At 45.2% G+C, this 20,064-nt stretch overlaps 1 protein-coding gene across 2 annotated transcripts in view; it reads left to right on the top strand.

Moving 5' to 3' along the window:
- RUSC1 (RUN and SH3 domain containing 1) overlaps positions 1-20,064 on the top strand; it is a 60,487-nt gene that overhangs the window by 17,724 nt on the left and 22,699 nt on the right. For both annotated transcript variants that reach the window (XM_073608818.1, XM_073608819.1), the window contains exon 3: positions 13,205-13,267. In XM_073608818.1, the coding sequence (XP_073464919.1) occupies positions 13,205-13,267 (63 nt within the window). The remainder of the gene's footprint in view (positions 1-13,204; positions 13,268-20,064) is intronic.

The following is a 20,064-nucleotide window of genomic DNA, read 5'->3' as shown; positions in this document are numbered from 1 at the left end:
TGAGCTCAGTGCAGGAAGCTGGATGACCTTGGCGACTCCGCCCACCCTGGTTACCGTGTCCTGTCAGATCAGCTGACGGAAGTATTTATAGGTCTGTGATAAAACGTCACTTCCGGAAGACACCGGAAATAGGGCCTTGCAGGAAAGTGATGTGTAGAGCAAGCATGTGACGGGAGAGCCAATCAGCGGCCAGAGAGAGAAAACAGCGAGAATATTATAGAGAAGGGTGAGTGAGAGAGACCCCCGGGGGACCGCCCCCATCACGTGACCTTCTACTCCGCCCACCCCATACCTCTATATATACCCCTCCCCCATATTATACCCCCCATACCTCTATAATACCCACCCCATAACCCCCATATATACCCCCCCCATACCTCTATATATACCCCTCCCCCATATATACCCCCCCATACCTCATTATACCCCTCCCCCATATTATACCCCCCATACCTCTATATATACCCCTCCCCCATATTATACCCCCCCATACCTCTATAGTTCACCCCTCCCCCATATTATACCCCCCATACCTCTATATATACCCCTCCCCATATTATACCCCCCCCATACCTCTTATATATCACCCCTCCCCCATATTATACCCCCCCATACCTCTATATATCACCCCTCCCCCATATTATACCCCCCATACCTCTATATATACCCCTCCCCCATATTATACCCCCCATACCTCTATATATCACCCCTCCCCCATATTATACCCCCCATACCTCTATATTAACCCCTCCCCCATATTATACCCCCCATACCTCTATATATCACCCCTCCCCCATATTATCCCCCATACCTCTATATATCACCCATCCCCCATATTATACCCCCCCTATTACCCCCATACCTCTATATATACCCCTCCCCATATTATACCCCCCCATACCTCTATATATACCCCTCCCCCATATTATACCCCCCCCATACCTCTATATATACCCCTCCCTCCATATTATACCCCCCCATACCTCTATATATACCCCTCCCCATATTATACCCCCCCATACCTCTATATATACCCCTCTATATACCCTCCCCCATATTATACCCCCCATACCTCTATATATCACCCCTCCCCCATATTATACCCCCCATACCTCTATATATCACCCTCCCCCATATTATACCCCCCATACCTCTATATATACCCTCCCCCATATTATACCCCCCCATACCTCTATATATCACCCCTCCCCCATATTATACCCCCCCATACCTCTATATATACCCCTCCCCCATATTATACCCCCCCATACCTCTATATATACCCCTCCCCATATTATACCCCCCATACCTCTATATATACCCCTCCCCATATTATACCACCCATACCTCTATATATACCCCTCCCCCATATTATACCCCCCCCCATACCTCTATATATACCCCTCCTCCATATTATACCCCCCCATACCTCTATATATACCCCTCCCCATATATACCCCCCATACCTCTATATATACCCCTCCCCCATATTATACCCCCCATACCTCTATATATCACCCCTCCCCCATATATACCCCCCATACCTCTATATATACCCCTCCCCCATATATACCCCCCATACCTCTATATATACCCCTCCCCATATTATACCCCCCCATACCTCTATATATCACCCCTCCCCCATATTATACCCCCCCCATACCTCTATATACACCCTCCCCCATATTATACCCCCCCATACCTCTATATATACCCCTCCCCATATTATACCCCCCATACCTCTATATATCACCCCTCCCCCATATTATACCCCCCATACCTCTATATATCACCCCTCCCCATATTATACCCCCCATACCTCTATATATCACCCCTCCCCCATATTATACCCCCCATACCTCTATATATCACCCCTCCCCCATATTATACCCCCCATACCTCTATATATACCCCTCCCCATATTATACCCCCCCATACCTCTATATATCACCCCTCCCCCATATTATACCCCCCCCATACCTCTATATATCACCCCTCCCATATATACCCCCCATACCTCTATATATACCCCTCCCCAAATTTACCCCCCATACCTCTATATATACCCCTCCTCCATTGACCCCATCTTATCACCCCCCATATACCCCCCCATACCTCTTTATATACCCCTCCCCCATATTATACCCCCCATACCTCTATATATACCCCTCCCCCATATTATACCCCCCCATACCTCTATATATACCCCTCCTCCATATTATACCCCCCATACCTCTATATATACCCCTCCCCCATATTATACCCCCCCATACCTCTATATATACCCATCCCCCATATTATACCCCCCATACCTCTATATATACCCCTCCCCATATTATACCCCCCATACCTCTATATATACCCCTCCCCCATATTATACCCCCCCATACCTCTATATATACCCCTCCCCCATATTATACCCCCCATACCTATATATATACCCCTCCCCATATTATACCCCCCCATACCTCTATAATACCCCTCCCCCATATTATACCCCCCATACCTCTATATATCACCCCTCCCCCATATTATACCCCCCCCATACCTCTATATATACCCCTCCCCATATTATACCCCCCATACCTCTATATATACCCCTCCCCATATTATACCCCCCCATACCTCTATATATACCCCTCCCCCATATTATACCCCCCATACCTCTATATATACCCCTCCCCCATATTATACCCCCCATACCTCTATATATACCCCTCCCCCATATTATACCCCCCATACCTCTATATATACCCCTCCCCCATATTATACCCCCCCATACCTCTATATATACCCCTCCCCCATATTATACCCCCCCATACCTCTATATATACCCCTCCCCCATATTATACCCCCCCATACCTCTATATATACCCCTCCCCCATATTATACCCCCCATACCTCTATATATACCCCTCCCCATTATACCCCCCCAACCTCTATATACCCCTCCCCCATATTATACCCCCCCATACCTCTATATATACCCCTCCCCCATATTATACCCCCCATACCTCTATATATACCCCTCCCCCATATTATACCCCCATACCTCTATATATACCCCTCCCCATATTATACCCCCCATACCTCTATATATACCCCTCCCCCATATTATACCCCCCCATACCTCTATATATACCCCTCCCCCATATTATACCCCCCATACCTCTATATATACCCCTCCTCCATATTATACCCCCCATACCTCTATATATACCCCTCCCCCATATTATACCCCCCATACCTCTATATATACCCCTCCCCCATATTATACCCCCCATACCTCTATATATACCCCTCCCCCATATTATACCCCCCATACCTCTATATATACCCCTCCCCCATATTACCCCCCCTCTATATATACCCCCCCATACCCCCATACCTCTATATATACCCCTCCCCCATATATACCCCCCATACCTCTATATATACCCCTCCCCCATATTATACCCCCCATACCTCTATATATACCCCTCCCCCATATTATACCCCCCATACCTCTATATATACCCCTCCCCCATATTATACCCCCCATACCTCTATATATACCCTCCCCCATATATACCCCCCCATACCTCTATATATACCCCTCCCCATATTATACCCCCCATACCTCTATATATACCCCTCCCCCATATTATACCCCCCATACCTCTATATATACCCCTCCCCCATATTATACCCCCCATACCTCTATATCACCCCTCCCCCATATTACCCCCATACCTCATATATCACCCCTCCCCCATATTATACCCCCCCATACCTCTATATATCACCCCTCCCCCATATTATACCCCCCCATACCTCTATATAAACCCCTCCCCCATATTATACCCCCCCATACCTCTATATATACCCCTCCCCCATATTATACCCCCCATACCTCTATATATCACCCCTCCCCCATATTATACCCCCCATACCTCTATATATACCCCTCCCCCATATTATACCCCCCATACCTCTATATATACCCTCCCCCATATTATACCCCCCCATACCTCTATATATACCCCTCCCCCATATTATACCCCCCATACCTCTATATATCACCCCTCCCCCATATTATACCCCCCATACCTCTATATATACCCCTCCCCATATTATACCCCCCATACCTCTATATATACCCCTCCCCCATATTATACCCCCCCCATACCTCTATATATACCCCTCCCCCATATTATACCCCCCATACCTCTATATATACCCCTCCCCCATATTATACCCCCCCATACCTCTATATATACCCCTCCCCCATATTATACCCCCCATACCTCTATATATACCCTCCCCCATATTATACCCCCCCATACCTCTATATATACCCCTCCCCCATATTATACCCCCCATACCTCTATATATACCCCCTCCCCATATTATACCCCCCATACCTCTATATATACCCCTCCCCCATATTATACCCCCCATACCTCTATATATACCCCCCTCCCATATTATACCCCCCATACCTCCTATATATACCCCTCCCCCATATTATACCCCCATACCTCTATATATACCCTCCCCATATTATACCCCCCATACCTCTATATATACCCCTCCCCCATATTATACCCCCCGATACCTCTATATATACCCCTCCCCCATATTATACCCCCCCATACCTCTATATATACCCCTCCCCCATATTATACCCCCCCATACCTCTATATATACCCCTCCCCCATATTATACCCCCCATTACCTCTATATCACCCCTCCCCCATATTATACCCCCCCATACCTCTATATATCACCCCTCCCCCATATTATACCCCCCCATACCTCTATATATACCCCTCCCCCATATTATACCCCCCCCATACCTCTATATATACCCCTCCCCCATATTATACCCCCCCCATACTCTATATATACCCCTCCCCCATATTATACCCCCCCATACTCTATATATACCCCTCCCCCATATTATACCCCCCATACCTCTATATATACCCCTCCCCCATATTATACCCCCCCATACCTCTATATATACCCCTCCCCCATATTATACCCCCCCATACCTCTATATATACCCCTCCCCCCATATTATACCCCCCATACCTCTATATATACCCTCCCCCATATTATACCCCCCATACCTCTATATATACCCCTCCCCCATATTATACCCCCCATACCTCTAATAATACCCCTCCCCATATTATACCCCCCATACCTCTATATATACCCCTCCCCCATATTATACCCCCCCATACCTCTATATATACCCCTCCCCCCTATTATACCCCCCATACCTCTATATATACCCTCCCCCATATTATACCCCCCATACCTCTATATATACCCCTCCCCCATATTATACCCCCCATACCTCTATATATCACCCCTCCCCCATAGTATACCCCCCCCATACCTCTATATATCACCCCTCCCCCATATTATACCCCCCCATACCTCTATATATACCCCTCCCCCATATTATACCACCCCATACCTCTATATATCACCCCTCCCCCATATTATACCCCCCCATACCTCTATATATCACCCCTCCCCCATATTATACCCCCCCCATACCTCTATATACACCCCTCCCCCATATTATACCCCCCCATACCTCTATATATACCCCTCCCCCATATTATACCCCCCCATACCTCTATATATACCCCTCCACCCATATTATACCCCCCATAACTCTATATATACCCCTCCCCCATATTATACCCCCCATACCTCTATATATACCCCTCCCCCATATTATACCCCCCCATACCTCTATATATAACCCCTCCCCATATTATACCCCCCTACCTCTATATATACCCCTCCCCCATATTATACCCCCCATACCTCTATATATACCCCTCCCCCATATTATACCCCCCATACCTCTATATATACCCCTCCCCATATTATACCCCCCCATACCTCTATATACACCCCTCCCCCATATTATACCCCCCATACCTCTATATATACCCCTCCCCCATATTATACCCCCCCATACCTCTATATATACCCCTCCCCCATATTATACCCCCCCATACCTCTATATATCACCCCTCCCCCATATTATACCCCCCATACCTCTATATATAACACCCCTCCCCCAAATTATACCCCCCCATACCTCTATATATACCCTCCAATACATATTATACACCCCCCATACCTCTATATATCACCCCTCCCCCATATTATCACCCCCCCAAACCTCTAACTATAATCACCACCCCCCATATTATACCCCCCCCCATACCTCTATATATCCCCCCCCAATTATACCCCCCCATACCTCTAACATAACCCCTCCCCCATATTTATACCCCCCCATACCTCTATATCTACCCCTCCCCCATATATACCCCCCCATACCTCTATATATACCCCTCCCCATATTATACCCCCCCATACCTCTATAAATCACCCCTCCCCCATATTATACCCCCCATACCTCTATATATACCCCTCCCCCATATTATACCCCCCCATACCCTATATATCACCCCTCCCCCATATTATACCCCCCCATACCTCTATATATACCCCTCCCCCATATATACCCCCCCATACCTCTATATATCACCCCTCCCCCATATTATACCCCCCCATACCTCTATATATACCCCTCCCCCACTATTATACCCCCCCATACCTCTATATAACCCCTCCCCCATATTATACCCCCCCATACCTCTATAATACACCCCTCCCCCATATTATACCCCCCCATACCTCTATATATCACCCCTCCCCCATATTATACCCCCCCATACCTCTATATATCACCCCTCCCCCATATTATACCCCCCCATACCTCTATATATACCCCTCCCCCATATATACCCCCCATACCTCTATATCACCCCTCCCCCATATTATACCCCCCATACCTCTATATATCACCCCTCCCCCATATTATACCCCCCCATACCTCTATATATCACCCCTCCCCCATATTATACCCCCCATACCTCTATATATACCCCTCCCCCATATTATACCCCCCCATACCTCTATATATCACCCCTCCCCCATATTATACCCCCCCCATACCTCTATATATACCCCTCCCCCATATTATACCCCCCATACCTCTAAATATACCCCTCCCCCATATTAACCCCCCCATACCTCTATATATACCCCTCCCCCATATATACCCCCCCCCCATACCTCTATATAAACCCCTCCCCCATATTATACCCCCCCATACCTCTATATATCACCCCTCCCCCATATTATACCCCCCCATACCTCTATATATACCCCTCCCCCATATTATACCCCCCATACCTCTATAATCACCCCTCCCCCATATTATACCCCCCATACCTCTATATATCACCCCTCCCCTATATTATACCCCCCATACCTCTATATATCACCCCTCCCCCATATTATACCCCCCATACCTCTATATATCACCCCTCCCCCATATTATACCCCCCCATACCTCTATATATCACCCCTCCCCCATATTATACCCCCCATACCTCTATATATCACCCCTCCCCCATATTATACCCCCCATACCTCTATATATCACCCCTCCCCCATATTATACCCCCCATACCTCTATATATCACCCCTCCCCTATATTATACCCCCCATACCTCTATATATCACCCCTCCCCCATATTATACCCCCCATACCTCTATATATCACCCCTCCCCCATATTATACCCCCCCCATACCTCTATATATCACCCCTCCCCCATATTATACCCCCCCATACCTCTATATATACCCCTCCCCCATATTATACCCCCCATACCTCTATACATACCCTCCTCCATATATACCCCTCCCCCATATTATACCCCCCATACCTCTATATATCACCCCTCCCCCATATTATACCCCCCATACCTCTATATATACCCCTCCCCCATATTATACCCCCCCATACCTCTATATATACCCCTCCCCCATATTATACCCCCCCATACCTCTATATATAACCCCTCCCCCATATTATACCCCCCATACCTCTATATATCACCCCTCCCCCATATTATACCCCCCCATACCTCTATATATACCCCTCCCCCATATTATACCCCCCCATACCTCTATATATACCCCTCCCCCATATTATACCCCCATACCTCTATATAACCCCTCCCCCATATTATACCCCCCATACCTCTATATATCACCCCTCCCCCATATTATACCCCCCATACCTCTATATATACCCCTCCCCCATATTATACCCCCCCATACCTCTATATATCACCCCTCCCCCATATTATACCCCCCCATACCTCTATATATCACCCCTCCCCCATATTATACCCCCCCATACCTCTATATATACCCCTCCCCCATATTATACCCCCCATACCTCTATATATACCCCTCCTCCATATTATACCCCCCATAACTCTATATATACCCCCTCCCCCATATTATACCCCCCATACCTCTATATATCACCCCTCCCCCATATTGTACCCCCCCATACCTCTATATATACCCCTCCCCCATATTATACCCCCCATACCTCTATATATCACCCCTCCCCCATATTATACCCCCCATACCTCTATATATCACCCCTCCCCCATATTATACCCCCCCATACCTCTATATATCACCCCTCCCCCATATTATACCCCCCCATACCTCTATATATACCCCTCCCCCCATATTATACCCCCCATACCTCTATATATACCCCTCCTCCATATTATACCCCCCATAACTCTATATATACCCCTCCCCCATATTATACCCCCCATACCTCTATATATCACCCCTCCCCCATATTGTACCCCCCCATACCTCTATATATACCCCTCCCCCATATTATACCCCCCATACCTCTATATATCACCCCTCCCCCATATTATACCCCCCCATACCTCTATATATACCCCTCCCCCATGTTATACCCCCCATACCTCTATATATACCCCCCTCCATATTATACCCCCCATACCTCTATATATACCCCTCCTCCATATTATACCCCCCCATACCTCTATATATACCCCTCCCCCCTATTATACCCCCCATACCTCTATATATACCACTCCCCCATATTATACCCCCCATACCTCTATATATACCCCTCCCCCATATTATACCCCCCATACCTCTATATATACCCCTCCTCCATATTATACCCCCCCATACCTCTATATATACCCCTCCTCCATATTATACCCCCCCATACCTCTATATATACCCCTCCTCCATATTATACCCCCCCATACCTCTATATATACCCCTCCTCCATATTATACCCCCCATACCTCTATATATACCCTCCCCCATATTATACCCCCCCATACCTCTATATATACCCCTCCCCCATGTTATACCCCCCATACCTCTATATATACCCCTCCCCCATGTTATACCCCCCATACCTCTATATATACCCCCCTCCATATTATACCCCCCATACCTCTATATATACCCCTCCTCCATATTATACCCCCCCCATACCTCTATATATACCCCTCCCCCATATTATACCCCCCCCCATACCTCTATATATACCCCTCCCCCATATTATACCCCCCATACCTCTATATATACCCCTCCCCCATATTATACCCCCCATACCTCTATATATACCCCTCCCCCATATTATACCCCCCATACCTCTATATATCACCCCTCCCCCATATTATACCCCCCCATACCTCTATATATACCCCTCCCCCATATTATACCCCCCCATACCTCTATATATACCCTCCCCCATATTATACCCCCCCATACCTCTATATATACCCCTCCCCCATATTATACCCCCCCATACCTCTATATATACCCCTCCTCCATATTATACCCCCCATACCTCTATATATACCCCTCCCCCATATTATACCCCCCCATACCTCTATATATACCCCTCCTCCATATTATACCCCCCCATACCTCTATATATACCCCTCCCCATATTATACCCCCCATACCTCTATATATACCCCCCTCCATATTATACCCCCCATACCTCTATATATACCCCTCCTCCATATTATACCCCCCATACCTCTATATATACCCTCCCCCATATTATACCCCCCCATACCTCTATATATACCACTCCCCCATATTATACCCCCCATACCTCTATATATCACCCCTCCCCCATATTATACCCCCCATACCTCTATATATACCCCTCCCCCATATTATACCCCCCCATACCTCTATATATACCCCTCCCCCATATTATACCCCCCCATACCTCTATATAACATCAAGGCATAGATAAACGGGGACTTTATATATAAAGGTGGATGAGTGCAGAATAGGGAGGAGTCCTGCATGGGGCGCGATGGATAAAGGGTGATTTAATTCACAGAGCAGGAGGAGTCCAGAATGGGGAGGAGTCAGGAATTGGGTGGGATGGATAAAGAGGGACTTTATATACAAAGAAGGAGAAGTGCAGGATGAGGAGGAGTCCAGGATGGGGGCGGGGGTTGATAAAGGAGGACTTTATATAAAGAGGAGGAGGAGTCCAGGATGGGGCGGGGTTGATAAAGGGGGACTTTATATAAAGAGGAGGAGGTGTTCAGGATTGGGCGGGGTTTGAAAAAGGGGACTTTATATAAAGAGGAGGAGAAGTCTAGGATGGGGCGGGGGTTGATAAAGGGGGACTTTATATAAAGAGGAGGAGGAGTCCAGGATGGGGCGGGGTTGATAAAGGGGGACTTTATATAAAGAGGAGGAGGAGTCTAGGATGGGGCGGGGTTGATAAAGGGGACTTTATATAAGGAGGAGGAGGAGTCTAGGATGGGACGGGGTTGATAAAGGGGACTTTATATAAAGAGGAGGAGGAGTCCAGGATGGGGCGGGTTGAAAAAGGGGGACTTTATATAAGGAGGAGGAGGAGTCTAGGATGGGACGGGGTTGATAAAGGGGGACTTTATATAAAGAGGAGGAGGAGTTCAGGATGGGGCGGGTTTTGATAAAGGGGACTTTATATAAAGAGGAGGAGGAGTTCAGGATGGGGCGGGGTTGATAAAGGGGGACTTTATATAGGGTCTAGGATGGGGTGGGGTTTGATAAAGGGGACTTTATATAAGTCTAGGATGGGGCGGGGTTGATAAAGGGGACTTTATATAAAGAGGAGGAGGAGTCCAGGATGGGGCGGGGTTGATAAAGGGGGACTTTATATAAAGAGGAGGAGGAGTCTAGGATGGGACGGGGTTGATAAAGGGGGACTTTATATAAAGAGGAGGAGGAGTCTAGGATGGGACGGGGTTGATAAAGGGGGACTTTATATAAAGAGGAGGAGGAGTCCAGGATAAGGCGGGGTTGATAAAGGGGACTTTATATAAAGAGGAGGAGGAGTCCAGGATGAGGCGGGGTTGATAAAGAGGACTTTATATAAAGAGGAGGAGTCCAGGATGAGGCGGGGTTGATAAAGGGGGACTTTATATAAAGAGGAGGAGGAGTCTAGGATGGGACGGGGTTGATAAAGGGGGACTTTATATAAAGAGGAGGAGGAGTCTAGGATGGGACGGGGTTGATAAAGGGGGACTTTATATAAAGAGGAGGAGGAGTCTAAGATGGGGCGAGGTTGATAAAGGGGACTTTATATACAGAGGAGGAGGAGTCCAGGATGGGGCGGGTTGAAAAAGGGGGACTTTATATACAGAGGAGGAGGAGTCCAGGATGGGGCGGGGTTGATAAAGGGGACTTTATATAAAGAGGAGGAGAAGTCTAGGATGGGGCGGGGTTGATAAAGGGGGACTTTATATAAAGAGGAGGAGGAGGAGTCCAGGATGGGGGCGGGGTTTGATAAAGGGGACTTTATATAAAGAGGAGGAGGAGTCTAGGATGGGGCGGGGTTGATAAAGGGGACTTTATATAAAGAGGAGGAGGAGTTCAGGATGGGGCGGGGTTTGATAAAGGGGACTTTATATACAGAGGAGGAGGAGTCCAGGATGGGGCGGGTTGAAAAAGGGGGACTTTATATACAGAGGAGGAGGAGTCCAGGATGGGGCGGGGTTGATAAAGGGGACTTTATATAAAGAGGAGGAGAAGTCTAGGATGGGGCGGGGTTGATAAAGGGGACTTTATATAAAGAGGAGGAGTCTAGGATGGGACGGGGTTGATAAAGGGGGACTTTATATAAAGAGGAGGAGGAGTTCAGGATGGGGCGGGGTTTGATAAAGGGGACTTTATATAAAGAGGAGGAGGAGTCCAGGATGAGGCGGGGTTGATAAAGAGGACTTTATATAAAGAGGAGGTGGGAGTCCAGGATGGGGCGGGGTTGATAAAGGGGGACTTTATATAAAGAGGAGGAGGAGTTCAGGATGGGGCGGGGTTTGATAAAGGGGACTTTATATAAAGAGGAGGAGGAATCTAGGATGGGGCGAGGTTGATAAAGGGGACTTTATATAAAGAGGAGGAGGAGTCCAGGATGGGGCGAGGGTTTGATAAAGGGGACTTTATATAAAGAGGAGGAGGAGTCCAGGATGGGGCGGGGTTGATAAAGGGGACTTTATATAAAGAGGAGGAGGAGTCCAGGATGGGGCGGGGTTGATAAAGGGGGACTTTATATAAAGAGGAGGAGGAGTCTAGGATGGGGCGGGGTTGATAAAGGGGACTTTATATAAAGAGGAGGAGGAGTCTAGGATGGGGGCGGGGTTGATAAAGGGGACTTTATATAAAGAGGAGGAGGAGTCTAGGATGGGGCGGGGTTGATAAAGGGGACTTTATATACAGAGGAGGAGGAGTCCAGGATGGGGCGGGGTTGATAAAGGGGACTTTATATAAAGAGGAGGAGGAGTCCAGGATGGGGCGGGGTTGATAAAGGGGACTTTATATAAAGAGGAGGAGGAGTCTAGGATGGGGCGGGGTTGATAAAGGGGACTTTATATAAAGAGGAGGAGGAGTCTAGGATGGGGCGGGGTTGATAAAGGGGACTTTATATAAAGAGGAGGAGGAGTCTAGGATGGGGCGGGGTTGATAAAGGGGACTTTATATAAAGAGGAGGAGGAGTCTAGGATGGGGCGAGGTTGATAAAGGGGACTTTATATAAAGAGGAGGAGGAGTCCAGGATGGGGCGGGGTTGATAAAGGGGACTTTATATAAAGAGGAGGAGGAGTCCAGGATGGGGCGGGGTTGATAAAGAGGACCTTATATACAGAGGAGGAGGAGTCCAGGATGGGGAGGAGTTTTAGGATAGATAAAGGGGAGGCTCCATACTCAGAATAACACGCCCCGTTGTTTGTTCTCTCCTTCCTGCAGGTGACGCGGGCGAGCCGCTGATGGCGGATGGGGGAGGAAACTTCCTACAGCACGACAAGAAAAGTAAATTGACGTCTTTTCAGAATTTTTGTTTCAATCTTTTTATTGAGTTTGGAAATAAGAAGAAAAACAATATAAAATATGATCGGTCAATCATAGTTCACGTGTAGAAATATGGTGACATCAGCACAAGACCGAGGGGGAGGGGGTCAATCAACATCCAATTAAAAGGGGGAGGGGGTCAATCAACGTCCAATTAAAAGGGGGAGGGGGTCAATCATAGTCCAATTAAAAGGGGGAGGGGGTCAATCAACGTCCAATTAAAAGGGGGAGGGGGTCAATCAACGTCCAATTAAAAGGGGGAGGGGGGCAATCAACGTCCAATTAAAAGGGGGAGGGGGGCAATCAACGTCCAATTAAAAGGGGAGAGGTCAATCAACGTCCAATTAAAAGGGGAGGGGTCAATCATGTCCAATTAAAAGGGGAGGGCGTCAATCGACGTCCTATTAAAAAATGGTCTTACAGACCCCAGATGTCTCCATAAAGAGGACCTGTCATCCTTATTTATATTACATGAGATGTTTACATTTTTTGTAATAATAATTAAAGTTTAAAGAAATAAGTAAAGGGACAGTGTAAAAATAAAATAAATAAGAAAAAAAAAGTAAAGCCCCCCCCCCTTCTTGTACACAGAAGTGAACACATATGATGTTTGCACCACATGTGAGAAATTGCCATGTGAGAGACACTGATACTAACTGACACTACTGACACTGATACTAACTGACACTGACACTGATACTAACTGACACTGATACTAACTGACACTGATACTAACTGACACTGACACTGATACTAACTGACACTGATACTAACTGACACTGACACTGATACTAACTGACACTGACACTAACTGACACTGATACTAACTGACACTAACTGACACTAATACTAACTGACACTAACACTGACACTGGCACTGATACTAACTGACACTGATACTAACTGACACTGATACTAACTGACACTGACACTGATACTAACTGACACTGATACTAACTGACACTGACACTGATACTAACTGACACTGACACTAACTGACCACTGATACTAACTGACACTGACACTGATACTAACTGACACTGATACTAACTGACACTGATACTAACTGACACTGACACTAACTGACACTGATACTAACTGACACTAACACTGACACTGACACTGATACTAACTGACACTGATACTAACTGACACTGACACTAACTGACACTGACACTAACTGACACTGATACTAACTGACACTAACTGACACTGATACTAACTGACACTAACACTGACACTGGCACTGATACTAACTGACACTGGCACTGATACTAACTGACACTGACACTGATACTAACTGACACTGATACTAACTGACACTGATACTAACTGACACTGACACTGATACTAACTGACACTGATACTAACTGACACTGACACTGATACTAACTGACACTGACACTAACTGACACTGATACTAACTGACACTAACACTGACACTGATACTAACTGACACTGATACTAACTGACACTGATACTAACTGACACTGATACTAACTGACACTGACACTAACTGACACTGATACTAACTGACACTAACTGACACTGATACTAACTGACACTAACACTGACACTAACTGACACTGGCACTGATACTAACTGACACTGGCACTGATACTAACTGACACTGACACTGATACTAACTGACACTGATACTAACTGACACACACACTGATACTAACTGACACTGATACTAACTGACACTAACACTGATACTAACTGACACTAACTGACACTGATACTAACTGACACTAACTGACACTGGCACTGATACTAACTGACACTGACACTGATACTAACTGACACTGATACTAACTGACACTGATACTAACTGACACTAACTGACACTGATACTAACTGACACTAACACTGACACTAACTGACACTGGCACTGATACTAACTGACACTGACACTGATACTAACTGACACTGATACTAACTGACACACACACTGATACTAACTGACACTGATACTAACTGACACTAACACTGATACTAACTGACACTAACTGACACTGATACTAACTGACACTAACTGACACTGGCACTGATACTAACTGACACTAACACTAACTGACACTGACACTAACTGACACACACACTGATACTAACTGACACTGATACTAACTGACACTGACACTGATACTAACTGACACACACACTGATACTAACTGACACTGATACTAACTGACACTGACACTGATACTAACTGACACTAACTGACACTGATACTAACTGACACTAACACTAACTGACACTGATACTAACTGACACTGACACTGATACTAACTGACACTAACTGACACTGATACTAACTGACACTAACACTGACACTAACTGACACTGGCACTGATACTAACTGACACTGACACTGATACTAACTGACACTGATACTAACTGACACACACACTGATACTAACTGACACTGATACTAACTGACACTAACACTGATACTAACTGACACTAACTGACACTGATACTAACTGACACTAACACTAACTGACACTGACACTAACTGACACTGGCACTGATACTAACTGACACTGACACTGATACTAACTGACACTGATACTAACTGACACACACACTGATACTAACTGACACTGATACTAACTGACACACACACTGATACTAACTGACACTGATACTAACTGACACTAACTGACACTGATACTAACTGACACTAACACTGACACTAACTGACACTGGCACTGATACTAACTGACACTGACACTGATACTAACTGACACTGATACTAACTGACACACACACTGATACTAACTGACACTAACTGACACTAACACTGATACTAACTGACACTAACTGACACTGATACTAACTGACACTAACTGACACTGGCACTGATACTAACTGACACTGACACTGATACTAACTGACACTGATACTAACTGACACTGATACTAACTGACACTGACACTGATACTAACTGACACTAACTGACACTGATACTAACTGACACTAACACTGACACTAACTGACACTGGCACTGATACTAACTGACACTGACACTGATACTAACTGACACTGATACTAACTGACACACACACTGATACTAACTGACACTGATACTAACTGACACTAACACTGATACTAACTGACACTAACTGACACTGATACTAACTGACACTAACTGACACTGGCACTTATACTAACTGACACTGATACTAACTGACACTGATACTAACTGACACACACACTGATACTAACTGACACTGATACTAACTGACACTGACACTGATACTAACTGACACTGATACTAACTGACACTAACACTGACACTAACTGACACTGATACTAACTGACACACACACTGATACTAACTGACACTGATACTAACTGACACTGATACTAACTGACACTGACACTGATACTAACTGACACTGATACTAACTGACACTGATACTAACTGACACTGATACTAACTGACACTGATACTAACTGACACACACACTGATACTAACTGACACTGATACTAACTGACACACACACTGATACTAACTGACACTGATACTAACTGACACTAACACTGATACTAACTGACACTGACACTAACTGACACCAACACTGACACTAACTGACACTGATACTAACTGACACTGATACTAACTGACACTAACTGACACTGACACTAACTGACACTGATACTAACTGACACTGACACTAACTGACACTGACACTAACTGACACTGACACTAACTGACACTAATACTAACTGACACTGACACTAACTGACACTGATACTAACTGACACTGGCACTGATACTAACTGACACTGACACTGATACTAACTGACACTGATACTAACTGACACTGATACTAACTGACACTGACACTGATACTAACTGACACTGATACTAACTGACACTGACACTGATACTAACTGACACTGACACTAACTGACACTGATACTAACTGACACTAACACTGACACTGGCACTGATACTAACTGACACTGACACTGATACTAACTGACACTGATACTAACTGACACTGACACTGATACTAACTGACACTGACACTAACTGACACTGATACTAACTGACACTGGCACTGATACTAACTGACACTGACACTGATACTAACTGACACTGATACTAACTGACACTGATACTAACTGACACTGACACTGATACTTACTGACACTGATACTAACTGACACTGACACTGATACTAACTGACACTGACACTAACTGACACTGATACTAACTGACACTGATACTAACTGACACTGATACTAACTGACACTGACACTGATACTAACTGACACTGACACTAACTGACACTGATACTAACTGACACTAACTGACACTGATACTAACTGACACTAACACTGATACTAACTGACACTGACACTGATACTAACTGGCACTGATACTAACTGACACTGGCACTGATACTAACTGACACTGACACTGATACTAACTGACACTGATACTAACTGACACACACACTGATACTAACTGACACTGATACTAACTGACACTAACTGACACTGATACTAACTGACACTAACTGACACTGGCACTGATACTAACTGACACTGACACTGATACTAACTGACACTGATACTAACTGACACTGACACTGATACTAACTGACACTAACTGACACTGATACTAACTGACACTAACACTGACACTAACTGACACTGGCACTGATACTAACTGACACTGACACTGATACTAACTGACACTGATACTAACTGACACTGACACTGATACTAACTGACACTAACACTGACACTAACTGACACTGGCACTGATACTAACTGACACTGGCACTGATACTAACTGACACTGACACTGATACTAACTGACACTGATACTAACTGACACACACACTGATACTAACTGACACTGATACTAACTGACACTAACACTGATACTAACTGACACTAACTGACACTGATACTAACTGACACTAACTGACACTGGCACTGATACTAACTGACACTGACACTGATACTAACTGACACTGATACTAACTGACACTGATACTAACTGACACTGATACTAACTGACACTAACTGACACTGGCACTGATACTAACTGACACTGACACTGATACTAACTGACACTGATACTAACTGACACACACACTGATACTAACTGACACTGATACTAACTGACACTGATACTAACTGACACTGACACTAACTGACACTGACACTAACTGACACTGGCACTGATACTAACTGACACTGACACTGATACTAACTGACACTGATACTAACTGACACACACACTGATACTAACTGACACTGATACTAACTGACACTGATACTAACTGACACACACACTGATACTAACTGACACTGATACTAACTGACACTAACTGACACTGACACTAACTGACACTAACACTGACACTAACTGACACTGGCACTGATACTAACTGACACTGACACTGATACTAACTGACACTGATACTAACTGACACTGATACTAACTGACACTGACACTAACTGACACTGATACTAACTGACACTAACTGATACTAACTGACACTAACACTGACACTAACTGACACTGGCACTGATACTAACTGACACTGGCACTGATACTAACTGACACTGACACTGATACTAACTGACACTGATACTAACTGACACACACACTGATACTAACTGACACTGATACTAACTGACACTGATACTAACTGACACACACACTGATACTAACTGACACTGATACTAACTGACACTAACACTGACACTAACTGACACTGGCACTGATACTAACTGACACTGATACTAACTGACACTGATACTAACTGACACTGATACTAACTGACACTGACACTAACTGACACTGATACTAACTGACACTAACTGATACTAACTGACACTAACACTGACACTAACTGACACTGGCACTGATACTAACTGACACTGGCACTGATACTAACTGACACTGACACTGATACTAACTGACACTGATACTAACTGACACACACACTGATACTAACTGACACTGATACTAACTGACACTAACACTGATACTAACTGACACTAACTGACACTGATACTAACTGACACTAACTGACACTGGCACTGATACTAACTGACACTGACACTGATACTAACTGACACTGATACTAACTGACACTGACACTGATACTAACTGACACTGACACTGATACTAACTGACACTAACACTGACACTAACTGACACTGGCACTGATACTAACTGACACTGACACTGATACTAACTGACACTGATACTAACTGACACACACACTGATACTAACTGACACTAACACTGATACTAACTGACACTAACTGACACTGATACTAACTGACACTAACTGACACTGGCACTTATACTAACTGACACTGACACTGATACTAACTGACACTGATACTAACTGACACACACACTGATACTAACTGACACTGATACTAACTGACACTGACACTGATACTAACTGACACTAACACTGACACTAACTGACACTGGCACTGATACTAACTGACACTGACACTGATACTAACTGACACTGATACTAACTGACACACACACTGATACTAACTGACACTGACACTGATACTAACTGACACTAACACTGACACTAACTGACACTGGCACTGATACTAACTGACACTGACACTGATACTAACTGACACTGATACTAACTGACACACACACTGATACTAACTGACACTGATACTAACTGACACTAACACTGATACTAACTGACACTAACTGACACTGACACTAACACTAACTGACACT

The sequence above is a fragment of the Aquarana catesbeiana genome, linkage group LG13 (genome assembly GCF_042186555.1).
Source record: "Aquarana catesbeiana isolate 2022-GZ linkage group LG13, ASM4218655v1, whole genome shotgun sequence".
Lineage (NCBI taxonomy): Eukaryota > Metazoa > Chordata > Amphibia > Anura > Ranidae > Aquarana > Aquarana catesbeiana.
The sequence above is the reverse complement of the archived record's forward strand: the minus strand, read 5'-3'. Positions and strand labels throughout refer to the sequence as shown.